Source organism: Volvox carteri (assembly GCF_000143455.1).
Source record: "Volvox carteri f. nagariensis unplaced genomic scaffold VOLCAscaffold_86, whole genome shotgun sequence".
In the NCBI taxonomy this organism is placed as follows: domain Eukaryota; kingdom Viridiplantae; phylum Chlorophyta; class Chlorophyceae; order Chlamydomonadales; family Volvocaceae; genus Volvox; species Volvox carteri.
The window spans coordinates 161237-185800 of record NW_003307629.1 but is presented as its reverse complement, the minus strand read 5'-3'; the positions used below and the strand labels follow the sequence as shown (position 1 = coordinate 185800).

Below are 24564 nucleotides of genomic sequence, written 5' to 3'. Positions count from 1 at the left end.
GGGTCTAAAACGCGAGATAGAGGAAAATAAAGATGAAGGTTTGTGCATGTACATGTGTGACTGTAAGGGCACGCAACAAGGCCGTACGGATGTGTACAGAAGCTCGGCTACGAACGCAAAGCCAAGGTGGCGAATGAGTCAGGTTGACGCAATTGGAAGCAAGACGTTTCCTAGGATCACTCAGAAATCAGTGTACTGTATAATCCAATGGCCCGTGCACTCCCGGGAATGCCAGACAGTGTGAGACACACAACATAGCCAACGATGCTGCCGTACCTGCTCGTCCCACAGCGACGTTGGGCCCGTCTACGAGCCGCAAGCTGCCCTGCTCCCAGTCAAAACCTAGCAGCAGCAGCAGCAGCAGCAGCAGCAGTAGCGGGAGCAGAAGCAACAGCAGTGAGCACTACAGCCGTACCAAACACAGCACCAGCAGGAACAGTCCTAGCAACAGCAGCAGTGGCAGCCATAGCAGCCGTGGCAGCAATGGCGATATGCGCCGAGTGCACCAACAGGGTTCACATGTAAGAGAGTAAGCAGTCGTAATACGTGTGTTTAAACTAACTCAATATCCAAACCCAATCCACTACACCAAATCACACAACCGCTGGATATACACACACACCTACACACACCTACACACCTACACACACACAGACATGGGGCCGTGCTCGTTGCTCACTACAGGCTCTCTTCCGCTGTCTGTATATTCCTACACATCTCTATCTGAGTGTAAGCCTAGACGCCAAAGTACCGCTCTTACATTCAGTCCTGAGGGGCTGCGGCAGTGGCGGCGGCGCCGCAGGCAGCTGGACTCTGCTGTCGTCTCCTGATGGCCACATCCATCTGGTAAGACTGGCGAAGTGGAGGGCGTCTATGGGGGTCCACAAGGAATAGTCGGCCAGGTCGGCGGCCTGAAATCCGCCGCTGAGGACGCCCAGAACCTGGGAGTCGAACAGGTCGTAGATGGCGGAGCCTGACTGGCCTGCCGCAGTGAAGCACCAGTTGATTGGCTGCACACCGGGGTAGCAGCCATTGGTGGTGAAGTAGCACTCGTCACCTGCACGCACGCACACGTTGCGGCACGGTACGGCATGGTACGTGTACACCGCTCGGTGTGTCAAACTGCGCACATCAAGTAATATCGTAGCAGCAGGCAGTGGTAAATACAGTGGGTGCGCTGCAGCTGTTTGTAGCAGGGGTATGTAGCAAGCAAGGGACGTAGCAGAGGAGGTTAAACACAAACATGGCAGGCAGCAGCTATGGCGCATCAACATTGACATTGTGCGGTAGCTAGGTGGTTTCAGGAGGGGGCGCCGTAAGGCTCGGGTTCCGGGGATGCCCTCGACTATCCGCTGCCCGCCGTGTGTGGCGATTGATTGATTGCATTAGCTCTAGATAGCCAATCACTGTCCTGTTTGCGTCCCCTGATCATGGCACGGCTATCGATTACATGCATATACCAACTATGCACCAGCTTACACTTTTGGTAATTTCCTCCCTCTTGCACGTAGCCGCAGGTCTGTGTTCTCGGGTAGTCGATCTGTTGGCGGGGGAGAAAGTGGGGGTCCGGGGCTCCACGTTAGGGGGCTAGGATGCAAGTACGCAACATCCTAGTAACACCCCAAGTAACACCCCAAGCAACACCCCTCTATTTTACTTGGTGTTCCTGCTCTATTTTTATTTATTTATTTACCTATTTATTTATCTATCTATATATCTATTTATTTATTCATTTATTTATCCTAGCTCAGAGGGTGGGTTCATGTGGTCGGAGGTTTTCAATAATCCTGCACGCGCTTGAACGCACACATACGCACGTTGCGCGCAGGCATGTCGAGCCCAGGCGAGCGGAATGGGACGTCAACGTACTCACTCAACGCCATAATGGACCGTCCCTGTGACCCCTCCAGGCTTTTACGGACGTCCCCAACGTTCGTGCGGAGCTTGTAAACCCCTTGTAACATAAGCCCAGCACGGCCCCGGCTGACGCTACTTAGCCAGGGTGCGACGTATCCACCACAGCCATGATACCTGCGCGCATGAGTACTTGATGCCCATGTAATACGGCGTGGATGACCGCATGCGGATGAGGGCAATGTCAAAATAATTGACGCCGCCGTCATCAGCCCTGTATGTATGTAAGTGCACAGATGGGTTAGGCGGAAGCGGCCCAGAGTGAACACACCGTGTTTGGGGTTATGCCGGCTTATGCGGCTGTAAAAGACTCACCGCAACGCAACAGAACCTCTACAGCACGGCAACACACTCCTCACTTCAGCACGGCAACACAACCCTGGCGGCGCAACCTGTTTCTGCCGGCCCCGACCGGCTGTGTCGGTATTGGCGGCGGTGGCAGATGTGACGGCGGCGGATCCGCATCCAACACAGCACAACGACCCTAACGCAGCACTCTTAAGCAGTAGCAAACCTTCAGCGACCTTTAAGAAATTTAGGTTAAAACACGCAAGACCGGTGCGGCTTTAACTGCGTATCTGCCTGGCGCTGGTGGTGGGCTTCATCTGACTATACTTCCCCCCGGGGCTCCTTTCCCCGCTCCTTACCCCGGCCCCTTTTCGCATGAACAGGAAATGTCGCCCTCATGCATTTTATTAATTCCTGTCAAGCCGCGTGCATCTACTGGTCGGGATGGTCCACTGAACTTTTCAGTGGTGAAACCCACCGGGAAAAAAACCAACGAGCTTAGGAAAAGCATGTAATGTCGTTCAAGATTTCAGGAGACAAACATGAACATGCACACACATACAACATACATATGTGCACGGGTGACGCACCTGGGATACTCTGCTCTGTAGAAAGTGACATGTGTGTTGTCAAAGGCTCCTAAGGGTGCGATGTAGCCGATCTGCACGGACCCAAGGAGACATACATCGAACCGGAGGTACTTAGGAACCAAATGACATTGCACGCTATACTACAGAACAGGATCAGTGACGGAGGTGCGGTTGGCGAGGGGGAGGCTAGACGCGCTGCTGGGATTGGCGGCAGGTGGCAGCCTGGCGCTGGGTATCCATCAACACAAAGGAAAGCCGGCCCTGCACTTCGGCGGCGACCAGGAGCAGACGAGCATTGAAGTGACGTAAAGCTATTTTGCAAGCAAACCGGATGATTTCTGCCTTTGCACATGCTTATTACACGACATGATGTACATTACGATGCCGTACAACGGTAGCTATACAATTAGTTGGTAATACGTTCCGGTGACGTGCGCATGCAGGAGTCTTGATGAACCGGGTGATGGGCGTTGAGGGCGTGACGTCATGCATACGTGGCGCCTTCGCATCATGTCGTACAAGCACATGCCTGCAGAGCTGCATGAAAACGTGACGATGAAGATCAGCAGTTGCTGTCGTACAGCTGTGTATTACCAACCTCCCCTTCAAATAGCACGGACTCACCTTTCCGGGCTCAAATACAAAATTCCTGGCTTCCGCTTTACTTTCAATATTGAAGACGCAGTGAGCGGCCGTGAGAACGTCGTACGGCGATATCCAGGTTCCTGTCATGCATAAGACCGCATGAACAGCGTTGTGTGTACAAGCAGCAAAGGCAGGAGAGCACGCTAGGGCCCGGAGACGCCCGCAGTTGTAACCTCGGCGAGGAACTGGATGCAGGGTTTGTAGAAGACTGCTGTTTCCAATCTATCGGCTACACGCTATCCACAGATCTGCTGACTGCGTGCAGCCAGCCGGCCGGATTGGCCGGATCACCGTAGCCCGATGCACTTCAAAACGGACACATTCCTATTCTATTACGCACTGCATTCGGGGATCTTCATTCCTGGCAGCGACTCGCATCACCCTCATATCACCCAGGACCCCGCGTGAGGGTAGCAGAGAGTGGTGTTGGGGGTGAGACACTACAGCCACACGCCTCCCATACCACCACTACTGCCATTGCCATAGCTTCTTCAGCCAAATATTGGCCCAACGCCGTCACTTTCCTAATGCCGCCTTCCACCTTCCTCTTCTTTCCTGCCCGGATTTAGTGTCAAGCTCCCCACCTGAACACACGTAAAGACCTGACGGCATCCGGTAGGTCAGCTGTCCAATGACGTTGTGAGGCCACATACGGACGTCAGCTCGGTAGCGATCGTCAACCAGCCGCCGCCGCCGCCGCCGCTGCCGCTGCCCCTGCGACTGCAGCTGCTGCTGCGCCAGCTGCACCTTTAGCAAGGAACCCCCACTAACACCACCGTCTACGCCATCGCTGTCATCGCCGCTAAAGGGATTATAACCGTCAGATGCGGCCTCGTCCTCAATCGGTCTCCGTACTCTCTGCTGCGGCTGCAGGTGCTGCTGCAACAGCACCCGGGGATCTCTGAGAGCGGCGGCGGTGCCGCCGCCGGTCGCGTCGTCGGGAGGTATTCGGTTTTCCGTTTGTCCGTTCGTTGGCAAGGCGGTTAGGTCCACACTGAACGGTGATGACTCTAGGTAAACAGCACCGTCGGTGGTAAACCGCACCGCGCGGATGTATAACCGCTGCGGGGTCGGCGGCTGTCCGGTGCTGCTGGTGCCGTTGCTACTGCCAACGCTGCTGCTGCTGCTGCCACCGGCTGCAGCTCCTTTCGGGTCCCTGTGCAAACGGTTATGATTAGCGGGTTTCAAAAAGATGACCCTCCTCAGAGGCCCCAAGGGGGGCCTGTGTATACGATAGAAAGCACAGTGGGCCGGCGCAAGCGGCAAGAAGCTTCGACAGCCACAAGCGGAGGGAGCCTACCGCTGAATGCAAAACAAAGGGGAGCAGCTCTGCCACACACAGCTAGGGTTTGCGGCGGGCCACATACCCTTGAAACACGCTCTTTCCAGTTTTGCTAGCCACAAGTCCTAGCTCCTCACGCAGCGGCCGTTTCACTCCTGCACGGTGCATACTTACGGCAGACTGCTGACGAAACCCGCCTGTCCTTGGCCGCTGGGACCCTCGTCCGTGACTTTGGCTTGGCCAGCGTACACAAACCCGTCTTTTTCAAACCGCTTGGCGATGTCATCCATGTCGCTGCTGCCGCTGCCATCGCCATCGTCCTCAGCGTCGCCGCTGCTGCCCGCACTGCCGCTACTGCCCGCTGGCGCGGACATGGCGGCTCGTCTCCGCAGCGGGCCGCGGCCCAAGTCATCACCTCCGCTACCGCCGTCCTTAAACTCCAGGGTGAGGCTGCCTGCTAATGGATCCGAAGCTACGGCGAGAGGGATAAGAAGAGCCCGGGGGGAGGAGATCGAAACCGGTAAATGGCTTATTTTATAGTTGCGCGCCAATCACGCCCGTTTATTTGTTTACCATACCAATTCTTTTGGCTCGCGACTCGCGGTGACGAAGGGCGAGGAACCAGGGATGGCAAGGAACCAGGACGAGAAAAGATGTGTTACAGGGCCTGAAACGCATACGGCTTTCAAGCACCGATGAGGTGAAAGGGCCATTGTCAATCGCTCACGCTCGGTGGACGAGGCTGAGCTAATAAGGTAAAAACCGGGGGAGTCATTGGGACTTTGTACAAATCTTGTTGTGACGGACGGTACCGGAATGGAGCAGTGGTGGTTGGTGGTTGGTGGTTGCGATCGCGCGGAGTTACAACGAAGGGCCGTTGCAGAGGAAAAGAAATCGGTAAAGTGGTTTCCACGCAGGGAATTGCGTCTAGGTAGGGTACCCTTATGCAGTGATGGCGGGGAGCGGCTTCGTCTGGATCTGTAGGGAGCCAGCTGGCAGTGGCCATGATGCGGCGATGGTGAACCGGTCGGGACCAGGGGTATGGGCAGCGCAAGGGCAACAGAAATGGGGATCGAGCCGGCAAGAACGGGCAACAGGTGAACTATACGGACGCAGGAGCCCTGGAGCGTAGCAGGTCCGGATTAGTGCCCTCCCACTCTGTGCGACATTGCTCCTCAATAAGTGCCTTCAACATCCTTACCGTCACAAGGCCCCATGCGGGCGACTTTTAGGCCTTGGCATATCGCCAAGCAAGGGGATGGAAGAGTGACGCCCCTCGAAGTGCAGACTGGCTCGAGTTCCAGACCATAGCAAGTATTGCAACTTGGCGGTTGATTTTTTGAGTAAGCAAGAAGTGCGGATGTCAGCGCCATAGCTAGCACAAGGTGTGCTCCGTATGGCGCCATGCTTAAGCTTGTTCGAACCTAGCAAGCTGGATCAAGATGAGTCATAAATTATTTAGCAGGCCTACCTGATGCGTTACTTGTCAAAGTAAGTTTGGCGTACTGGCTAGGTGGTTTGACAGAAACTGTCGCGACAAGCAGCTGCTGTATACGGCATTCTAGTAGGGCAAGGGCGCGTGGCGGCCATTTTGGCTGGATAACAGCATTATGAAATTTGATATTTTTCTCAATGGTAATATCTTGAAAGGGTTACTTCCAAAACCTTAGTAAATGGCTGCAGACTGCTGGTTACCGTGAGCAGCTTCGCCGCAAACCTGTGAATCCGGTACCTTTGCATCACTTTCCTAGTAGGTATGCGTAAAGCATACATATCACGTTTTAGAAAGCGTCAACCGCTCTGGTGTTGCGGGGTGACTCGAGGGGAGCCTTAGCAGGAGTTCATCGCCAGGAATGCAAGGAGGCAAACAACCGGCCTTTCTCAGTAGCATGAAAAAGATGCTTGAAAAGCCATTAAAGAATGTCAAAGTTCGCCCCAGGGTACGGCGTTGTCCGTGAGCGGCGGTCTTCCTGGGCGAAGCGAAGGATCTTCTCGATTACTAATCGTTCCAGACGCAACGAACATTTCACAATGAACATATGTAGTGGGATATGTGGATGCTTGATCGTTCTAGCTGAAACAATCCCGACGACTGCGTAAGAACTGCGAGTACCTGAGAGCCAATGACGCGCCTGCAATACTTCCAACGAATTATATACGAAAATGTTCATTTAATTTGTAGAAGGCACCTCTGAAATGCGGGTGTGCCGTCGCAGACCTCCCCATAGCTGTTGTTGACTGTGTGCGTTCTACGCCAGGACTGGATCAACTCCCCCTTACTGTCAAAAGGGCATCTGAGAGTTCCCACACGTTTACATGTTCCAAAAGGCCGAGCCATCCAAGACTGGATAAAGTTGACCTAGCTATGAAGAGCACTGACAGACAAGTAGGGTGTCAGCATCCTTGAAGCTAAAAAGGGGCGGAGATCCCACGTTGTCCCTAATGCCTAATTTTCTGACCAAAAGTGAGCCCAGGACGCGCCTGTAACATGCAGGGCCCTACCTGACAAGCGCACCCGGGAACGAGAGCGCACGAGGACGAGCTGAAACTTTCTGTTCACAAGATGCACTTACATCAGTTTAAGCACCATCGTCGGCTTCATCGCGTTGGATGTTTGGTACGGCTTGCTTCGGGTAGTTGGCCGAGCAAGTTTGGCAATGTCAACGTATTTTCTTAATAAAGTCGCATGAGGCCCCCCTAGATGATTTGACATCAAGGACAAGCGCGAGGCAAGAAATTTAGGGCTTCAATTTTGAAACTCCCGCGACAGCGGCTTTCGCTATACAGCGACTTTGACCGCGCTGGACTCATCGTCGCCAAAAATGGCTATTAGAGCACCTCTGCATTGCGGGCTGAAATCAAGAGACGTCCTGAGCTGGGTGAACCTTTTAAGATGGCCAAGGGTCGTGCTGTTCACAAGACGATGATCACGAAACGGTTCTTATCGGCTCGCAGTGGTGTGTGTAATCAAAGTTTCAAAATGCACCCGCAATGTGCAAATTGATTTGGTGTTTGGGTTACATTTTACCGGCCCAGGCAGACATGCTGGCAGGCAGGCAGGCAGTATGACTGGGAAGAGGACGGCGTACGGGCCCCTACACTAGGAGGCTCCACGCCCTTGAGCCGCTTCACCATCGAAGCTGTTCCAAAGTTTGCATCCATGCGGAAAGCTGTGGGAGCCCTTGCGCGCACAGTGGGAGGTGGGAGGTGGGAGGTGGGCACGCAGAGAGGGTGGCCTCGCGATGCACATTGCGGCCCTGCATGCGGCCCTGCATGCGAAACCACCATCGCCAGTCTGACGGGTTACCCGGGTATGTCTTGCTCGACAGGTGCAGGGTGCCCAGCTGCGAAGAAGCAGGGCGGCGGTACGGTTTATGCAGCCCGCCAAACAATCATATTCCTAAGCAAGACCAATACGTGACAGCACAAATCGACTAGCCAGGTTGTAAGTATCTCACGATATAACTGCCTTATTGTTATCCAAGACTTTTATCCGGAGTTGCGACGCATTCGGGAGCAAACCGGATGCCTACCTCCGCGCGCGCGGGCATTCGCCGTCCCCTTAAAAGCCTTTCCAATCCCAATCTAGCAATCAAAATGTGATGTGATAATAATGCGATATTATTTGTGTCTCAATCATATAGCGTTGACGCTAGGAGATTCGTATCCACATATGTCCAGGCATCGACAACAATAAATGATGCTGTTCGTCAGCATCGCAATTGAAAAACACTGAGAGATTTGTTCTGGAGACTGTTGCGATGTAGTTTGGGACCGTCTTTCAATGTCTCTTACACTCTCATGAATTAACGGTCATGACTCTGGTTTAAGCCTTCAAGCTATTAGGTTAATTTGTTTCACACTGCGTAATGGTCCCTAATCAGCATTTCTCTCACCGCCGCAGCCAGGTAAGACTTGCGCCAGGTAAGACCGGCCCCGCAGACAGACCAGGACTTGCTCCGCCCACCCATCGCCACCTCGAGCTGAAGGGTTCTGATTTCGTCTGAGACATATCTATCGCACATACTCCGCTGCATAACTGCGCGCTTGGCTATATCTGCATGACTAATGCCTCAATTGAGTTTGCCTGTGTTTGCCTTGGCCTGACCTTACTCGACCTCGATGTCGAGTGGAGGCGTGCCACGGCCTTACTCCTGCACTTTTGGACCGCGCATTCAAACTTGGGCGATACATATATGATAAGCGAGTTTTTCCTCAGAGCCATCCAATCGCCACGTATTGTTTTAACAATGACGTTTGTTTGGAGTGTTCGTGGATTCTTTGTTTTTTTATTACAGCGGGCTACCAAGTTACTGTATACCGTAAGGCAAAGAAACCGAGCCAAAGGGCACATAGCCTGTCGCTGTAATAGTCACACATAGCCTGGCAAGGACGGACTAGTGTTCAGTACCGGCACGCACAACACCTCAAGAAACTGGGCTACAAGCAAGATCGGATTAGCACTGATGCCAACAAGGGGATTTTGCCAATATGGCTCCCCTGTGAGTGGCAAACTCATGCCTACAAATACGGGCGTACTAGGGTTGCCTCGATGTGAAGAAGTGCGGCCGAATACACACGGGACCACCATCCTACCAAGCTGTGACTGAAAATCACCTCCGATTGTTGGAATTTCCGGTCACCTTCATCTGTGAGCGCATCCATGCAATGCAAATTGTCCTCTACACTCGTAAGAAGGGGTGGTAAGGTCCAATTGGATGGATGGATGAATGGATAAATGGATGTTAACAAGCTTCAGCGAGCTCGTACGGCTCAGACGAATCCGGAGGCTCATGAACCGCTTTGACAGCGCCGATGATAGGTCCAACTGTGTTCCAACCGCTCTTAGGTCGTCGCCCTAATGCAGTAGAAAAGAACGTAACCTCACCCAAAAGTCAACGATCACTCGGTGGATGGCCCGGTTAATGATTTGGGCGGCCTGATGTGCGATTTCCTGTCGGTGTGCTGTCGGTTCGGGGCGAACCGACGCCCCGTCTCCATCGGATTGACTGCCGCTAGGAGGACCACTACCTACATCCCGAACACATTGTGGTATTCCCGCAGGAGGCTGCATCAGCCAGATTTCGGCTCGGGATATTGGGCGTCCCAATCGTATAACCGGCCCATCTGGCTTGAACATGCTCCCTAATTGTGGTCGCCCCGGAACCTCCACAGGGGGGGGAAGACCTGGGGTAATAGGCACAGGTGAGTAACGGTTGGTCTCTGTTCCTTCGAATTTGCTGCCTTCCTTTCCAAGGTATCTATTACCGCATTTGTTGGTGTTTCACCATGTTCCATATGCCAAGCCATGCGATGCAGTCCATAAAGCCGCGGCTGCTGTTGAGGGGCCCAACACTGACAAGTGCAGCCGTGCTCAAACCTCCGCAAACCGTGACTTAACTTTGTCGGCCTGCTGCTGCCAGTCCATTTCCGGCTTACAGCGAGAATCGGTGAAGGACAGATTCAGAGCCGTTGCGGTATCAACTACCCTCATGCCGCGTGCATCATCCTTCGATGCTCGCATATCGCCAATCGGCAATAACTCCGCACCTTATCCAGGTTGCGTTTTGTCCCGACGCCTTAAAATACGGCCCCGTACACTGTACGAAGCCCTTCACCTCATGCGGGCCATCTAATGCGCGCTACAGTATCACCTGAGCAAACTGAGCCGCAGTCTGAAGCGGACCGGTGTCCTGGTGTAACCGTACACTCCCGCTCCACTTTGCTGCATCCAGCAAAGAAACGCTTGCGCAGCAAAGAGATACAACAAAGGCGATAGGGGGCAACCTGGCCGTACACCTTGGGCCATGGGCACTAGGCGTGATCATCTGTATCCATATTGGCCAACGCATGTGAAGTTGTGTTTGTAAGAAGCCGTTGGGCCCAAGCCCGTAGGCCATCACCGGGGCCCACTGCGTCCATCGCCTGGAATAGAAAAAATTTCCGTCCGTGGATGGTTCGATTCGATTGGCGAGTAACAAGCAGCCCCTTTGCAACCCACAACACAACACAACCGCAGACAGAAGACAGCGCAACCACAACCACAACTCCCAACAGCTGTCTTCTGTATTGTGTTGTCGCTCAAACCTGGAGGGCCACCACATCATCCAGGGCAGTGCTCCTCCCCGCGGCTCTCCGCCGCTGTGTCCGTTGTGGCCTTCCCAACAGAAACCTCCTCCCGCACTCCCGCACTCGGGTTCCCCCCCGGGTGCTGCCGCCGACAGCGTCGTAAGGCTATCGTCGTAACGCTCACGGGAAAAAGGCACGCGAGGGCCCCAGGCCCTCACATACACAACTCTGCCCTCGCATATGGTCCCACCGTAACTCTATCATTCCCTTTGGTCGTTAGTATACTTCATCACTTGTTTCGTTGGAAGTGCGAGGTAGGATGGTGCTTATAGGCGATTTGGCAGCCCTTGAGCCCTCGGCTCGTAATAGGGTGGTTTGCAGGTACGGGGAACGCACCCACGACCATGTAACAACAACAACAACTCTGCCTCCACCCTTACTCTCCTCCTCTCCGCGCCGCTCCACGGAGCATCCTGCACGAAGCATCTCCTCACATGCGTAAATACATACGGACAGACTTGCCCCACTCCGATCCGCAAAAGCGGAAAATGCGCTGCTTTCCAAACAAACCAGAGGAATCTCCCATCTCGTTGTCCTGATCCGTCCTCCGCTGCCAAGTCAAGCAACACATGCTGCTGCCTGCGCCGGCCCGCGCCTAGGCCATTACGGGTATGGATGTGGACTCAGGATGCAGCAGCTCCGGAACCAACTGAGATCTCGTGGGCAGGCCGGGACGTGCCCCAAGTGCCGTACATTTGCACGCCGCCACCACTGCCGCCAGCCGGAGGGTCGACGGTAGCGGCAGCCCAGTACAGAGGCCGTACAGCACGCTGCCGATGAACGAGTCACCAGCACCAGTCGTGTCAACTACCGCGTCCTGCGTGTATGTATGTATGTATGTATGTATGTATGTATGTATGTATGTATGTATGTATGTATGTATGTATGTATGTATGTGATGTGTCACCAAAGCGCATTCAGGGGGAGGAAGAGGCGGGCGAGTGAAAAAGAAGTGAAAGGGGCTGTCCGTGATGTATCGCGTGGCAACGTGTATGACAGCAGGTGTACGACAGCAACAAAACACAGCAGCGATCCACTCCTCCACCAAGCGTGAGCTCGAGCGTCCCTCCTGCTACTCGCCACCATGTGTTTCACCTCCCCCCTCCTTCCTCTCCTTCCCCATCCCCTCGCACTCTGCACACACACCCCACCAACACCAACACCGACAGCAGCACCAGCACCAAAATTGCTACAATCCGAACCACAGCTGAATTGCAATCGAGCAGAACGCATACCTTGGGCAAATCCGCAATGGAAGCGAGCGTCACTCGACACACCAAGCCGGGTGTCGAGGCGGCGGCTGCAACAGCCGTCGTACCGCCATCGCAGCCACCAACGCCGCCATTGCCCGCCGGCGCAGCGGAGCCTCGGTACCTGTCTGCCTGGCCAGCATCCCCATTGAGAGCTGCCGCGCGGTGAGCCGCCGCCAGCGCCTGCCGAGCGGCCTGGGAGGGGTCCCTACGCGGGACGGACAGACAAACAGACCGACGCACGGGTGGGCGGCGCAATGCCGCGAGAGCGCGGACGGACATGCGGACAGAGCGATGGACAGATAGACGTCCTGCGGTTCGGCCGTCGGGTCTCTTATACGACCTGCGCCTCCATCTACACATCTGCGATTTTTGTGCAATAAAACACCCGATGCATGTCGTACATGCCCCTGTCGTACAAGGGTTCAAAGCCGGGCACCCGCCCACTCACCTTGCCGATGTGTAGGTTAGCCGCACGAAGTCCTCCGTCGCCACAACCGCCCCCGCGCCGATCCCCACGCCAGACGCGCTCACACACACCGGCCTCTCCTCCCTCTCTGCCTTCCTTTTCTTCACCGCCTCCTCCAGCTGCGGCCCCAGCTCCCCCACCATCACCTCGTCCAAGGTGGCTGCTCGTGGCTCCTCCTGACTGACCCGCGGGTCACCGCCCTCCCGATTGCGGGTCGGCGGCCGCTCCAGCAGCACCGCCCCCCGGCTGCCCAGCGTGGTGATGACCCAGCGGGCGGCGGGCAGTCGCTCCGCCGTGGCGAGGATGGCGTCCGCCAGACCCACCTCGCCTGAAGGCTCCACATGTGCAGCGGTGGCGGTGGTGGAGGTGGCGGTGGAGGTGGTGGTGGCCGTGGTGGTGGCCGTGAAGGTGGCCGTGGGGGCCCAGAACGCGAACGATTGGAAACGAATGTAAACGTGCGAGGGCGTATGTGTGTGTGGGTGGGTGTGCGTGCGGCAATGCCCCTCGCTCAGTGCGCCTCTCGTACAGCCGTCCGAGTCCCCTCCCCGACCATCCCCGACCTCGCTACTCGCTACGACATACACACACACGCATACACACCTGTCCAGTCCTGGGGGAAATGAGCCGAGGTGACCACAAAATCCGCCTCAGACAATAAGGCCTCCAGGGAGGGACGCAACCGCTCGGCCTCAACGAGAACCTGCACGTACCGTACGACATGTGTACGGCGACATGTATCATACGGACAGCAGAAGGCCCAGAACGATGGGGTGGCGTAAGGTGGTGTAGTACAGGTACGGACGGACAGATAGCCATCACGACGGCAGCAAGGACAGCCAGGAGGGGGGCCAATCGAATGGCCATGGCCCAGGGGCGGTGCCATAACCATGAAGCTAGCCGGCTGGCTCGTCAGACAGCACCAGATGATGCAGCTACCCATCACCACCTCGCTATCCAAAAGCCATGTAAGTAACCCAGTAACGCCCAAGAAAAGTATTATAAACCCGATAACATCTCCTTGTTTGTTATATGACAACCCCGTGGCAGCTGACTAAGACTACGTACACTTCGAAAATGGGAATCCCGCGCCACCTTGCCAACCCTAATCAGGCAACCTAGACAATCCCGTTTCCTAGTTAGGAAACCCTCAAATCGGGAAATAGTTCCCCCTCTGGGCGGCCACCCACCGGAATGCCCCTCGCACGTGCCGCCCGTGCCAGCAAAACAGCTGCCTCCGTCAGCCGCCCGTCGAAGTACACCAACATTGCACCCTCCAGTACGGCAGTCAAGCGCTGCTCGTCCATTTCGTACGGCTCCAGGGGTGCTCCGGGAGTATGGATACAGGTACGGGTTCCACCTGTGTACCGACCAACGCGACGAAAAACACAGAACACACGCACGTGCCAGCAGCATCAGCGGAGCGCTAGCACGTCTGAAGATGCCTCATGGGTACCGCCATTGCCTGCCGTACAGCTGGCAAGTGTCGTACTGCCGTACCTTGTCGGTCGACGATGATGTAGGTGAAGGGCGAAGGGTGGCCCTCGGCCCGTAGCACGTGGGTGGTGTCAATCCCATCGCGGAGGAGCTCGCTGTACATGAAGAGGGAGGGAGTGGGGGGAGGAAAGAGGGAGAGGGGGGAAAAGACGAACCACGAGCGAGTGAAGCTGCTGCCAAGGAAAGAGAGAGGGGGGAACGGATGGATGGACGATGAGGGAGAGGTGAGCCCGGTGCCGGCTCAGAGGAAACAAAACATCGGTTACGGCGACTAGAAAGCACGGCACTCACATTAGAAGCACAGGCACATGTGGGACAGACAGACAGACACACAGACGGAAAGACACAGACAGACAGACACACAGACAAACTGACAGACACAGACAGACAAACGGAGAGACACACAGACAGACAGACACACAGACAGACACACCTGATGATGCCGTCTCCCAGGCCGTCACTGCCAATCTACGATGACCCGGGAAGAAGGGGGCCGGGAGCCCGGGGTGGAGGGGGGGCAAGCACGCCAACACAACACCGTGAACAAGGGAGGGGGTAGAACGAGAGCGGAAAAGAGCTAGAGCTATACATAGAGAGAGAGACGGGCGTGAAGAGGAATGTAATCTGTGGAGGTTTGCCGAGGACTTGTTTACGGGGTACCCCTTTGCGGCCCCTCTGCGGCCCCTTCCCCGAACCCCCACCCTGCGTCACCGCAAATACGGTGTTCTTTAGATCAGGGCGGTGAGAGCTGTTCTCCGTTCCCTTGGAGCCTAAGCGCTTCACATGGCTTCACATCGGCGCTGGTTCGTCCTTTTCCCTCGCCTTCCATGTGGTCCATACCGCATTAAGATTGCAGCAAGTGACAGTCCCCCGAGCGGTGCGATAAGCGGCTTCACTTTGAGCTAAAGGGTGACTTTGTACACGCACGACATCAGACGCCAACACCGGATAGGCGGATTGTAAATCGTTGACAATAACTTTATTGTCATTGAAGAAACTGTGCGCATTACCTGGACTGCGTCTTTGGGCATCAGAGCATCTCATGTTACTAGCTCCCCTCTATCCTTCCTCCCCCTCCCCCCCCCCACACACACATAAAACAGGGAGAACGGCAGGGGATGAGAGGGGCCGCACCTTGGTGACCAGGGAGGGTGAGAGGCCCAGGCGAGCCGCGGCGGTCAGCGCGTTAGCGCAGTTGCCACCGCCTTGGGTCTGGGGGGGTGGTACCAGAGCAAGAATGAATTTTTTTATGGGAGAAAATGCAGATGGGGAGCGCGCGATGCGGGGGTTGGAAAGCTTCGGAAAGAAAACGGGAGCCGAATATAATAAGAGGGGCTTGTCGTGGTGTGCGATGTGGTCAATAGCGAGCTGTTTTGCTGTCCTGCTGTGCCTTACGACCCACTTTAATTTCAACCAGAATGCGCCAAGCTGTTTAGGTTAGGCACCCTAAGATAGTTTTTCGTGGTGGCACCACAGACCTCAAGCTTCTCTGTTCGCAGCTTCTCGTCAGGCCGGGGGAAAGATGCCACCGAAGCCAGGTAGTCCACGCCGCAGCTGCCCATACCCACGATCTTGATCTGCTGAGCGAGAGGCTGATAGCACCCCTGCTAACAACATTTGTAAGGGGGCTTTGGTTGAGAGAAGAGACTGACGTTGAGTCAATGAGGCTAGGCAAGGCCACCTGAAAAGATGCAGCGGCGCTGGCTCTAACCGCCATACTAGCTGGGTGACATAGCGGAAATCGTGCTGCCTTAACGGCTAGCCCAGTTCCAAACGGTTTGGTAATGGGCACGCGTCGCATCGGTAAGTAGCTGTCAAGTCCGACCGAAACCCTTCACGCAGTTTCCTCAAAAAGAAGCCTTCCGATTTGATGTGGATGCAGAGAAGGCAGAGGTCCAACGACGAGTGCAACACGAGGTACGGCACGTTTGGATCCTGCAGCGGGATTCCGACGCGGAAAGATGCTAAACAACTCAATGCATAGGCAGGGGTAATTTTGTTAATACGCTAAATACATGTCCCAGAATATCCGAATATCCGAATACTGTCCTTGCCAGTCGACCCCTTCCGGAACATAGTATTCTCTTGACAGTACCGTTTTGGTCAATGTTTGGTAGTTGCTCATATATATAGTTGATGATATAGGGTCACTGGTTCAACGTTTCCCTCCAACGTCATACCTAGCCATGTGTGCGTCTGTTCGGCTTCATACGGCAAGGCCATGTGGCATGCTTACAGGCGGGCATCTTGCAGCTGGCTTGGTCTCTTGCAGAGCTGCAGTGTTGGCATGCCCCTCGAAACCGAGAGCAATTTGCCAACGTGCCAAGAGCAAGGACACCCTTCGCCAAAGCTTTGATAGTAAGTCAGTGATTTAGCAAACAGACGCCAGGCCATCTGATTTAAGGCACATGCGGGAGATGGTGGACCTAGTCATTGTCTGGGCCCCTCCGGGCCGTCAGGTTTTGACTAGAGGACACAGACGCTTATAGGTGCTTATAATCCGCATCAGTTGCTGGTTTGCTGTCATCGCTCATATGCAGCTTCCGGTGCTTAACAGGCAACTGTGGTGCCGGGACTTAAATCGTCGTTGGTTGCTGCTACCCTCAGGGCATAGGCTGAGTGTAAGAGCACGTTTTCACGTCTCGGGTTGGACAGTAAGCGGCTAGGGTGACGTCATAACGCTCTTCGCACATGGGATTGTCGGGCCAACAGCTAGGTTTTGGCTGTGCACTGCTTCTTTGTGCTGATGACGCAATTGATTGCATAGCTTTCGGTTTCGCTTACGGCAATCCTCAGCCTTCTCTGGCCGACACAATTCTGCTTTTGCCAACCCGCCTGTATCGGCTTCGTCAACGCTGTTCTACCCTTAGGCGAGGATGAGCTGGATGGTGACTTGGCAAATGAATTGCAAACAGTGGCCGACCCACAGCGCCTCAAGAAGCTGGCGCAGCACTTTGAGCTGGCGTGGAAAATCAACAGGGTAAGGAAGAAGGCGTCGACGCGTCTCCCTTAGTACTGCGTCAAAAACATCGAGGGGATGCATTCTCACTGATAGGGGAGGACGTGGCGATAAGAGGCGCGCTGGACACGTATAAACCCCTGAGTGAATGTTGGGTAAGGGAGAGCCACATGGGGAAGCCACTGTTTTCATTCTCAAGGACGCCCCTCTGGTGCACTGTTGGGCACACCATGCCGCCGCCCTGCGTTGCTTCCTTTAAGTACGGCTCGTTAGCTCCGCCATTCACCCACCCACTCGGGCCTGTGACGCCACTTGCTGCTGCGTCCCGTTTGACAAACCGATCAACCGACTACACAGCCCGGGAGGCCTACGACCTGCGACTGCTGCAAGGGGCGCAAGGAGGCGGAGTGCCACTGGTGCCATGGGACAGGTGAGCGCGACCCACTGTGGATTGTACAGTACACGTGCTGTGTCGGGTCGGTGCAGGTGCCGGTAGAGGTGGAGTCTAAGCCGCGACGGGTGCAATCGGGTTGTTGACGGGTCGAGATGGGTAAGGTTAGGACGGGTGAGCAGCTATCCTCTCGCACCTGGTGCTAGTGGCGACAAGGGCCCAGTGGGCCTTGTGCAGACCCGGGTGTCGCTGCAGACCTGAGGGCCAGCGGGGCAGAGCTGTGAACGGGAGGGAGACCCACGGGCCATAGGTGGCACAGGTCCTTGCCCCAGCTGTTGGCAGCACCTGCTGGGCTCCCCTCCACTCTTTTTCTCACCCCGGCTTGGTCGTGCTGTGGTAGGTGTTTTTGGTGTCAGCAGCTCATTCTGCATTTTATTATCATCATCATCATCATCATCATCATCATCATCATCATCACCATACAATCCTTACCCCTTCCTCCACTTCTGGCTTTCAGGCTACCTCATGGTGGGCAGCCAAGTGTTTCCAAGCACGCCGACTCACACCAACAACTGCCCGGTCTGCAAAGGAAAGGTGCGCCTGTGACAACCAACGCATATGCCGTTCATGCGGTTCGTACCCCGTTGGGAAGTGCCGCCTGTGTGCGCGTGTGCATGCTTTGTATGGAGCTATGGTCAACGACTCTTTGACCTCGTCTTGCCCGCCGTGTTGCCCTTCTGCTCACCTCCCGGAAGCCGCCACCGCATGGGGCACCTCCCGAGGGCGCCGCTTTGATTGAGACCTTCCTGTGTTCCATGCGCAGTCCATGCTATCTGGTGTTATTGGGCTGCTTCTGTGTCGTCTTTTCCGCGGTCATCTGCCCCACTACGTCGCACTCCTGTGTGTGCACGTGTGCGACGGGGGTCGCTGTATGTCCAACAACCCCCGGGTCACCTCCGATTCACTGAGAATTACGCTTGCGCTCGCGCACCCTCCCCTCCCCCTTCCGCGCAGGGCTACCTTCAATGTGACCGCTGCAGGGGCACTGGCTTCCGAGCCACTTGGCTGCCCTCCGACACGGACCTGCTGCCATGAACCATGACCGCACACAACCGCCCTATGGAGCTTTGTGACTCTCCCCTACTTGTCACCCGCTAAAGATGCATATCGGGAGTGTAAAACGTATCAAGCGGAAAGATGGTAGACGGGTGGGCTTCTCTCTTTCTTCGGCAGGAGTGAATCGCACAGCCCCACAAAACCAGCACGGAAGATGGACCTCCGTTTCCCCCCGACGGATCTGTACAGTGGGACGGATCTGTACAGGAGTGTGTGTCAAAAGACGGGGAAGACGCCCCATGGGAGAGATATGGATGTGGTTGGTGGCGACAGTGTTGCCGCTGGAAGCCGGGCGGTAGGCCGACGGAGGCTGCGGCTGTTGCTGCTGCTTCGTGGTCACATTGTCACATTGTACGTTGTAAACGGCGGGTGGCAACCCAAAAGTTCTCACGCATGTGTGCATGCGTGCGTACGGCGGGGCATTGATTGGAAGAACGTGTCAGGTGAAGGCAGGCATGGGAGGAGGACAAAGACATATTGTTTTGTGTTCCACGGGGGGGGATCTGGATGTTTCGGGTATTGCGGCAACGCTGTAGTGGGGGGCTGAGGAATGGGGGATAGAGGGTACACAGCAAAACGTCCTGGTGAGGCTTTTTGTGTTGTGTTTATGCAGAGGCCTTGTAGGGGGTTGCTTGTGAGGTGGGAGGCTCGGTTGTGTGTTGTGTGTCGCAAGGAAGGCAAGGAAAGCTTGCGCCTGGCTGGCTGCAGTGGGGGGAATGCTGCGCGCTTCGCAACGCAATTTATCGTAATTGCATAGCTGTGTTTCGTGCTGACTAGCTGCTGTTTGTGTGTTGGCGGCATTTGCAACAGCGCGACAGTGAGACGTTTTCACATCTGACCGCGTCCTTTGCGTTAATTAATTGCCAACCCGGAGGCAGTTGGTCCTCCGGACACATGCCACCGCTGCTGTGATGGTGGGTTTAGGTTGCTTGCCTTCGGTTGCTTGCCTTGTTCCCTGCTTGCCTCGTTATCATTTGTCTTGGCGTGTGCCGGGCTCCGCCATATCTCGTTCGGGGGAGTCATGCATTGAGCCTTGAGGTGGAGTGGAGGTAGATGGACAGACATAGCTCCTCCCGAAGTTGCATGACGTCACTGTATATTATATTGCACGGCGACCCGGCGGCATTCGTGGGCTGCCCTGCGACCTCTCGTGTGCAACCGCATGGGCACCGCAGATGGTAAGGGAGATATGAAGAGCCATGAAGGTCGGAGGCGGGCGGGGCGACTAACATGCTGGTGCGACCATCTCCAGACTTTCCGCGCCTGTGTCGTCCATTGCTACGGCATTATCTTTTCATCGTACGTTTGCGTGGTCTTTTGCACCCATCTCCCCATGGATATGGATCCATACCCGCTAGAGGTGGGAATTTGCAGCTCCTAGCGAGGCCTCGTGTATATTTACTATTGGCCCTGCATTACGTGGAAATGGTCTTGTTACGGGGACGGCTGATCGCCCTGGCAGCTCACCCCGTTGCGGGAGATCCGTTGGGATGGGGTTCATGGCTCCTTGTGCTGGCCTTGTGGGAGCTTTGTTGCCTCTGCTCTCTAGAAAGAGTCGGGTATGTGGGGGCAATTCATGACATTCGTAAGGGGGCTCGGTCTCGAGGGGTGGTTGTACTTGTACGCGCACGTGTGCGTGTGTATGTGTGTATGTATGTGTATCACTGGAACCGAGGTTATTGCGAGGGCGTTGTGGATGGGGTGGTGGTTATGGCGGTCTGGGCCCCGATGTTTTTTGGCGCCATTTCGAGTTATACTGCTGCGGCTGCTGCTTGACCTGCTGTTGTTTTATGCATTGCACTGTGCTACGCGCTGGATTGAAGGAAGCTTCGCTGTGGCCGATTTGTTGGTGGGTGGGTGTGCATGGTAGTGTGGGGCCCAGGGCGCGCTCAGCTGTACATCTCTTCGGGAGTGCGCGAGGACCGGATAGAGGCGGCCCACTGCAGGCTGTCCAATGCGCCGTTCGGCTGCTTTGTGTGTGTGGTGGGGAGAGGGGGTCGGACCGGTGCGCCTCCTGCAACCGTGGCTACGTTTCCGAATGGCGGCTATAGCTGTGAAGAGCAAGCTGGCTGTAGGTACACCGCGGCTGCTGCCGCGGGACAACTGGGGCAGACGCCCTGGGGCCCTGGGGCCCGCCTTACTTACTCCAAGTATGTGAAAGGGTAGAGAGGGATGGAGCCGGTGGAGCGGATACTCTCACACAGGTCGGTCGATTTCTTTTACCCTTGCTGGAATTTGATTGAAGGAGAGGAGGAGGATGTCTATGTCGCTTGTTTGCTTGTTGCTAATCTGTACCCGGCATCTCACAGTGTCACGGTGAATCACTACGCGATGCTTACAGGGTTGGCTGAACTCTTAAGTATGGAGGCTCAAGAACAGATCTTGTGTATGTAGTGTAGTTGACGAAGTAGGTACGATCATCTTGTCGTGCTACTAGCCTTGTGTTGTCGGGTAGGCGCGTTGCAATGTATTGGCTTGCCGTACAAACAATCCCGCATACACACTTTTGTATAGCTCACACTTAATCACGTGCCCTTGTCGTTCCTCGTAAACTTGTTGTTTGCCATGTATTTCGTTTTCTGTTGTCGATAGCATTGTAAAGGTACCTGTAGGTATCATTGGATACCTTCATCTCATCGTGCATTCGCTATTAGCTAATGACGATGGAAGACTGCTAGATCACTCGACATATTATCCATACATCTCCAATTCCAACAGATATTGCCGGTTACGCTATTTTTCCCGACGTTATGTATCCTGCTCACAAAGCAGCATGATCGCTTTTTCATGCACACGCATACAACCAAATTCATCACGTGCATCGTGCCGCAGGGCACTACAAACATCAGAGATGGGATGCAGGGGAAGCAATACGACGGCGATCACAAAGCAACGCGACGGCGAAGAAGGCCGCAGCTCCGCCGCCACCATCGAACCTCGAATCCTCCGGCTACATCCTCAAAAACATCTCTTTTCCTTAACTGCACTATACTCTCAAGCCACATAGCTGAACCTGGCGCTCGTACGGCACGTGCAACAGCTGCCTGGCCACAGCTACATCACTCCTCAAATCCTGAGCGCTGCCGTAGTACTTCGTCGCTTAGTACGTCAGACGGCAAAACAAAAATAGGAATGCTCCAAGAATCGTCCACGCCATTGGAGAGGCTTCTCCACCGCGACCGATTCCCCACATTGCAAAGCGTCCGGCCACAGAGAGAAATCCTGGACGCACCTCCTTTGCCGTACCTCCTCTCTGATTTGTGTGTCCTCCATTGCAAGCGCCGCTCTTTGATCCCATGAGCCGGCTGCAGCACCCAGCCTTACCTGCCTGCCTTACCTGACGGAAAACAGATATATAATTATGTACACATCTTCGGTACGATAACCATCCCCTTTTGCTTCATGACGAGAGCCATATCGGCTCCTCCACCATCACCTCCTTGTCACTCTTCACCCAAGCTTTTGCGGACAATCTAGATGCACATCAAATCCAAACCTGCACAAAAATTATACTGTGACATCTATTGAGTCTATGCTTGTGCCCTGCACGCGACGGTGGCCGCAAGATATGTTGTGTGCCATTTGCCGCCAAGTACTCAACTACGGAGGACTGTCATGACATCACTGAAGACGGGGAGGAGACCTTCATCCCCTGGTATAATAGTAGCTTCGCTGACCCCTGTTGTCCAACAACCACAGCAACCACCTAACTACCCAACCGACCATCCGTGCTGCCTTAGGATGGCCGGCCTCCTCACCCCCTCCTGAGGCGTATGCATCAACAAAAATCTTCTGCTCTCATGCGCGGGGCGTTATGCTTCCCCCTATACCGTTGCACACCTGCGCGCTGGTGGAACACCGCCATCACCATCACCACCACCACCATCACCACCACCATCACCACACCATCACCACCACCATCACCACCACCACCTGCCGCTGCAGCCCCACCGGCAAACAATGTCAGCCTGCCCGGCCCCCCCATCCCCTCCTCCTCCTCCTCCGTGCTCTCTCCATGTCACCGCTGTCTTCGCACACATTCGACGCTTAGAAAATGTCCTTCCCATTCCGCTACGGTGTCCATTCGCCATCCATTAGGTTATCGCCGTTTCAAACCTTCCCATCCACAGTCTGTCGTTCACCGTGAGAATAAGTCAATCTCTCCTCCCGAAGCTTCGTTTGCCATGGACACCGCCGCTCCTGCCAGCGCTAACAACACCGCTGCCATCGCCGCCGTTCCCGCTCCTGAGCTACAATATACTGCCCGTCCCGGAAGCCGCTATTCCCAGGGTCGCATTGCCAGCGGCTGCTAAGGCCCCCGACACGTTCGGCAAAAGCGGGTCGAAGCCCGCGGAAGCGGCTGATGCAGCCACCGCGGCTGCGCCGCCGCCGCCGGCTGCGGCAGCTCGCAGAGCCAGCAACGCGGGCCTTATGCCCACCACGTAATCATGGTAGTACAGCAGTACGGACACGGGCTGACCGACGACGCAGAACGCAATCCAGAAGATGTAGTTGCCTGTCCGGAAAGTAGGTTGGCGACCACGATGGTGGTTATGGCGTCGACGGTTGCGGCGGCAAAGAAGCAAGGATGGTAAAAGGGTAGCAGGGTTCAAAGGCAAAATACAGAACGTTAGCAAAACCGCGGCATCCAGCAGCCTCCTGCTCCTCCCAGTCCGCTAGTATTCCATCTTGCGCCGGCTCGAACAATGACAACCAACCGTCAACCGACCGCATGTCTACACAACACAACACAACACAACTCTGTTGTTCGGCATTATTCGCAGTTCGCTTCCGCTCTCCGGTAGCACATCGCACATCTCCAAACATACGCACAGACATACGCACAGACATATGCACACACACGCGCGCTCTCACCCAGTTCATCCCGCCTCAGTTGCTTTCTCAAGGTCTCGGTGGCCAGGATGAGGGGCACCTGCACACGGCGCGGGGAGGAAGGAAAGAACGCTTCGGGGAGGCCGCGGGGGGAACAAAGTCAGGAATAGTGTTGGTGTCAGGCTCACGGGGAACAGGGGGGCGAGAGGGGAACGGTTGCAATCGCTGCCACAATCCTCATCGTTCCGTCCTGTTCACCACACCCCCCACAAAGCCGACGCAAGGCAAAAGGCAACACGCTCCTGGCACACCCTCCCATCAAAAGCCCCTCCACCCGCTTGCCTTTCCTAAAGCCCTTTCCCCCCCCAATACCCGAAATCCCCGCACCCGCTACAACCTTCCTAACACCCAAAACCACGGGGGTTAGCCACCGACGCCCCATATCTACACAAGAGCTCTAGTTTTGTCCCCCTTCCCCCTGGACCAGCTCACTTGGAACATGATGCCGCCAAAGGCCCACAGCCGCACCAAGTGCAGCGGCACCCCCAGGATGAGCTCATGGAACACAGCCGACACGAAGAAGGTCAGCAGGATGGCGTTGAAGCGGGAGGTCCCGGCGCGGATGGCGGGGAAGTACACGTGCCGCAGCAACCACTTGTGAACGGGCATGTTCCACAGCTTCCAGTACTCGCCTACCGTAGCGGCATTCCACCAATCCTGGTAGTGGTTGTGGTGGTTACGGTGGTTGTGGTGGCTGTGGCGGTTGCGGTGGTTGTGGTGGGGATATGGATAAGAAAGGCGTCGTGTGGCGCAAGGTGGCGCAAGCACTAAGCACACCCGGGCGCAAGAAGCAACAGAGACCAGCCAGAGGAAGGTCTCTCGGCCCCTTCAGGGCCTCCCCCCCCCTCAGGGCCGCCTCCTGACGGCTCCGGGTACCTGCACGCCATTCCTCATCCTCCCCTCCTCCCCCCCCAGAACCCAGATCTGGATCGTGGCCCCCAGTCCGCCCCTCCGCCTCCATTACTCTCCTCCTCAGCAGCCATGAGCTTTTGCGTGGGCAGTTTCATCCCCCTTCCTCCTCCTCTTCCTCCTTGGCATACAATTTCCCTCCTTCCCCTCCCCCTCCTCCTCCGCCCCCTCGCCTTGTAGAACTCCCTGTCTCCGAAGCGAGTCAGCTCCGCCAGCACATTGAGCCAGACGTGGA

The 24564-nt window shown here is 55.6% G+C and overlaps 4 protein-coding genes across 4 annotated transcripts in view; 1 reads left to right on the top strand and 3 right to left on the bottom strand.

Annotated features, from left to right (window-relative positions):
* Positions 1 to 719: 719 nt before the first annotated feature.
* Positions 720 to 6125, bottom strand: VOLCADRAFT_99351 (uncharacterized protein; the record flags this gene model as incomplete). Its single annotated transcript, XM_002958094.1, has 8 exons — positions 720 to 1057; positions 1480 to 1540; positions 2032 to 2128; positions 2793 to 2863; positions 3417 to 3517; positions 4022 to 4659; positions 4894 to 5191; positions 5921 to 6125. The coding sequence occupies 8 exons, from the start codon at positions 6123 to 6125 to the stop codon at positions 720 to 722; spliced, it is 1809 nt and encodes a 602-aa protein (XP_002958140.1).
* A 5318-nt stretch (positions 6126 to 11443) lies between these two features.
* On the bottom strand, positions 11444 to 15905 carry VOLCADRAFT_84359 (uncharacterized protein; the record flags this gene model as incomplete). Its single annotated transcript, XM_002958093.1, has 9 exons — positions 15743 to 15905; positions 15540 to 15665; positions 15196 to 15273; positions 14495 to 14529; positions 14065 to 14156; positions 13755 to 13924; positions 13168 to 13267; positions 12576 to 12895; positions 11444 to 11665 (listed from the first exon to the last, which is right to left on the bottom strand). Exons 1-9 carry the CDS (start codon positions 15860 to 15862, stop codon positions 11444 to 11446), a joined length of 1263 nt encoding a protein of 420 aa, XP_002958139.1. The 5' UTR covers positions 15863 to 15905.
* A 384-nt stretch (positions 15906 to 16289) lies between these two features.
* VOLCADRAFT_99349 (uncharacterized protein) lies at positions 16290 to 18506 on the top strand (the record flags this gene model as incomplete). Its single annotated transcript, XM_002958122.1, has 5 exons — positions 16290 to 16419; positions 16932 to 17041; positions 17378 to 17450; positions 17929 to 18005; positions 18426 to 18506. 5 exons carry the CDS (start codon positions 16290 to 16292, stop codon positions 18504 to 18506), a joined length of 471 nt encoding a protein of 156 aa, XP_002958168.1.
* A 4271-nt stretch (positions 18507 to 22777) lies between these two features.
* VOLCADRAFT_69078 (uncharacterized protein) overlaps positions 22778 to 24564 on the bottom strand; it is a gene marked incomplete at both ends in the record, with an annotated part of 2636 nt that continues 849 nt past the window's right edge. Inside the window, 3 exons of the mRNA XM_002958092.1 lie at positions 22778 to 23043; positions 23391 to 23460; positions 23853 to 24236. Coding sequence (XP_002958138.1) covers positions 22778 to 23043; positions 23391 to 23460; positions 23853 to 24236 — 720 coding nt within the window. The remainder of the gene's footprint in view (positions 23044 to 23390; positions 23461 to 23852; positions 24237 to 24564) is intronic.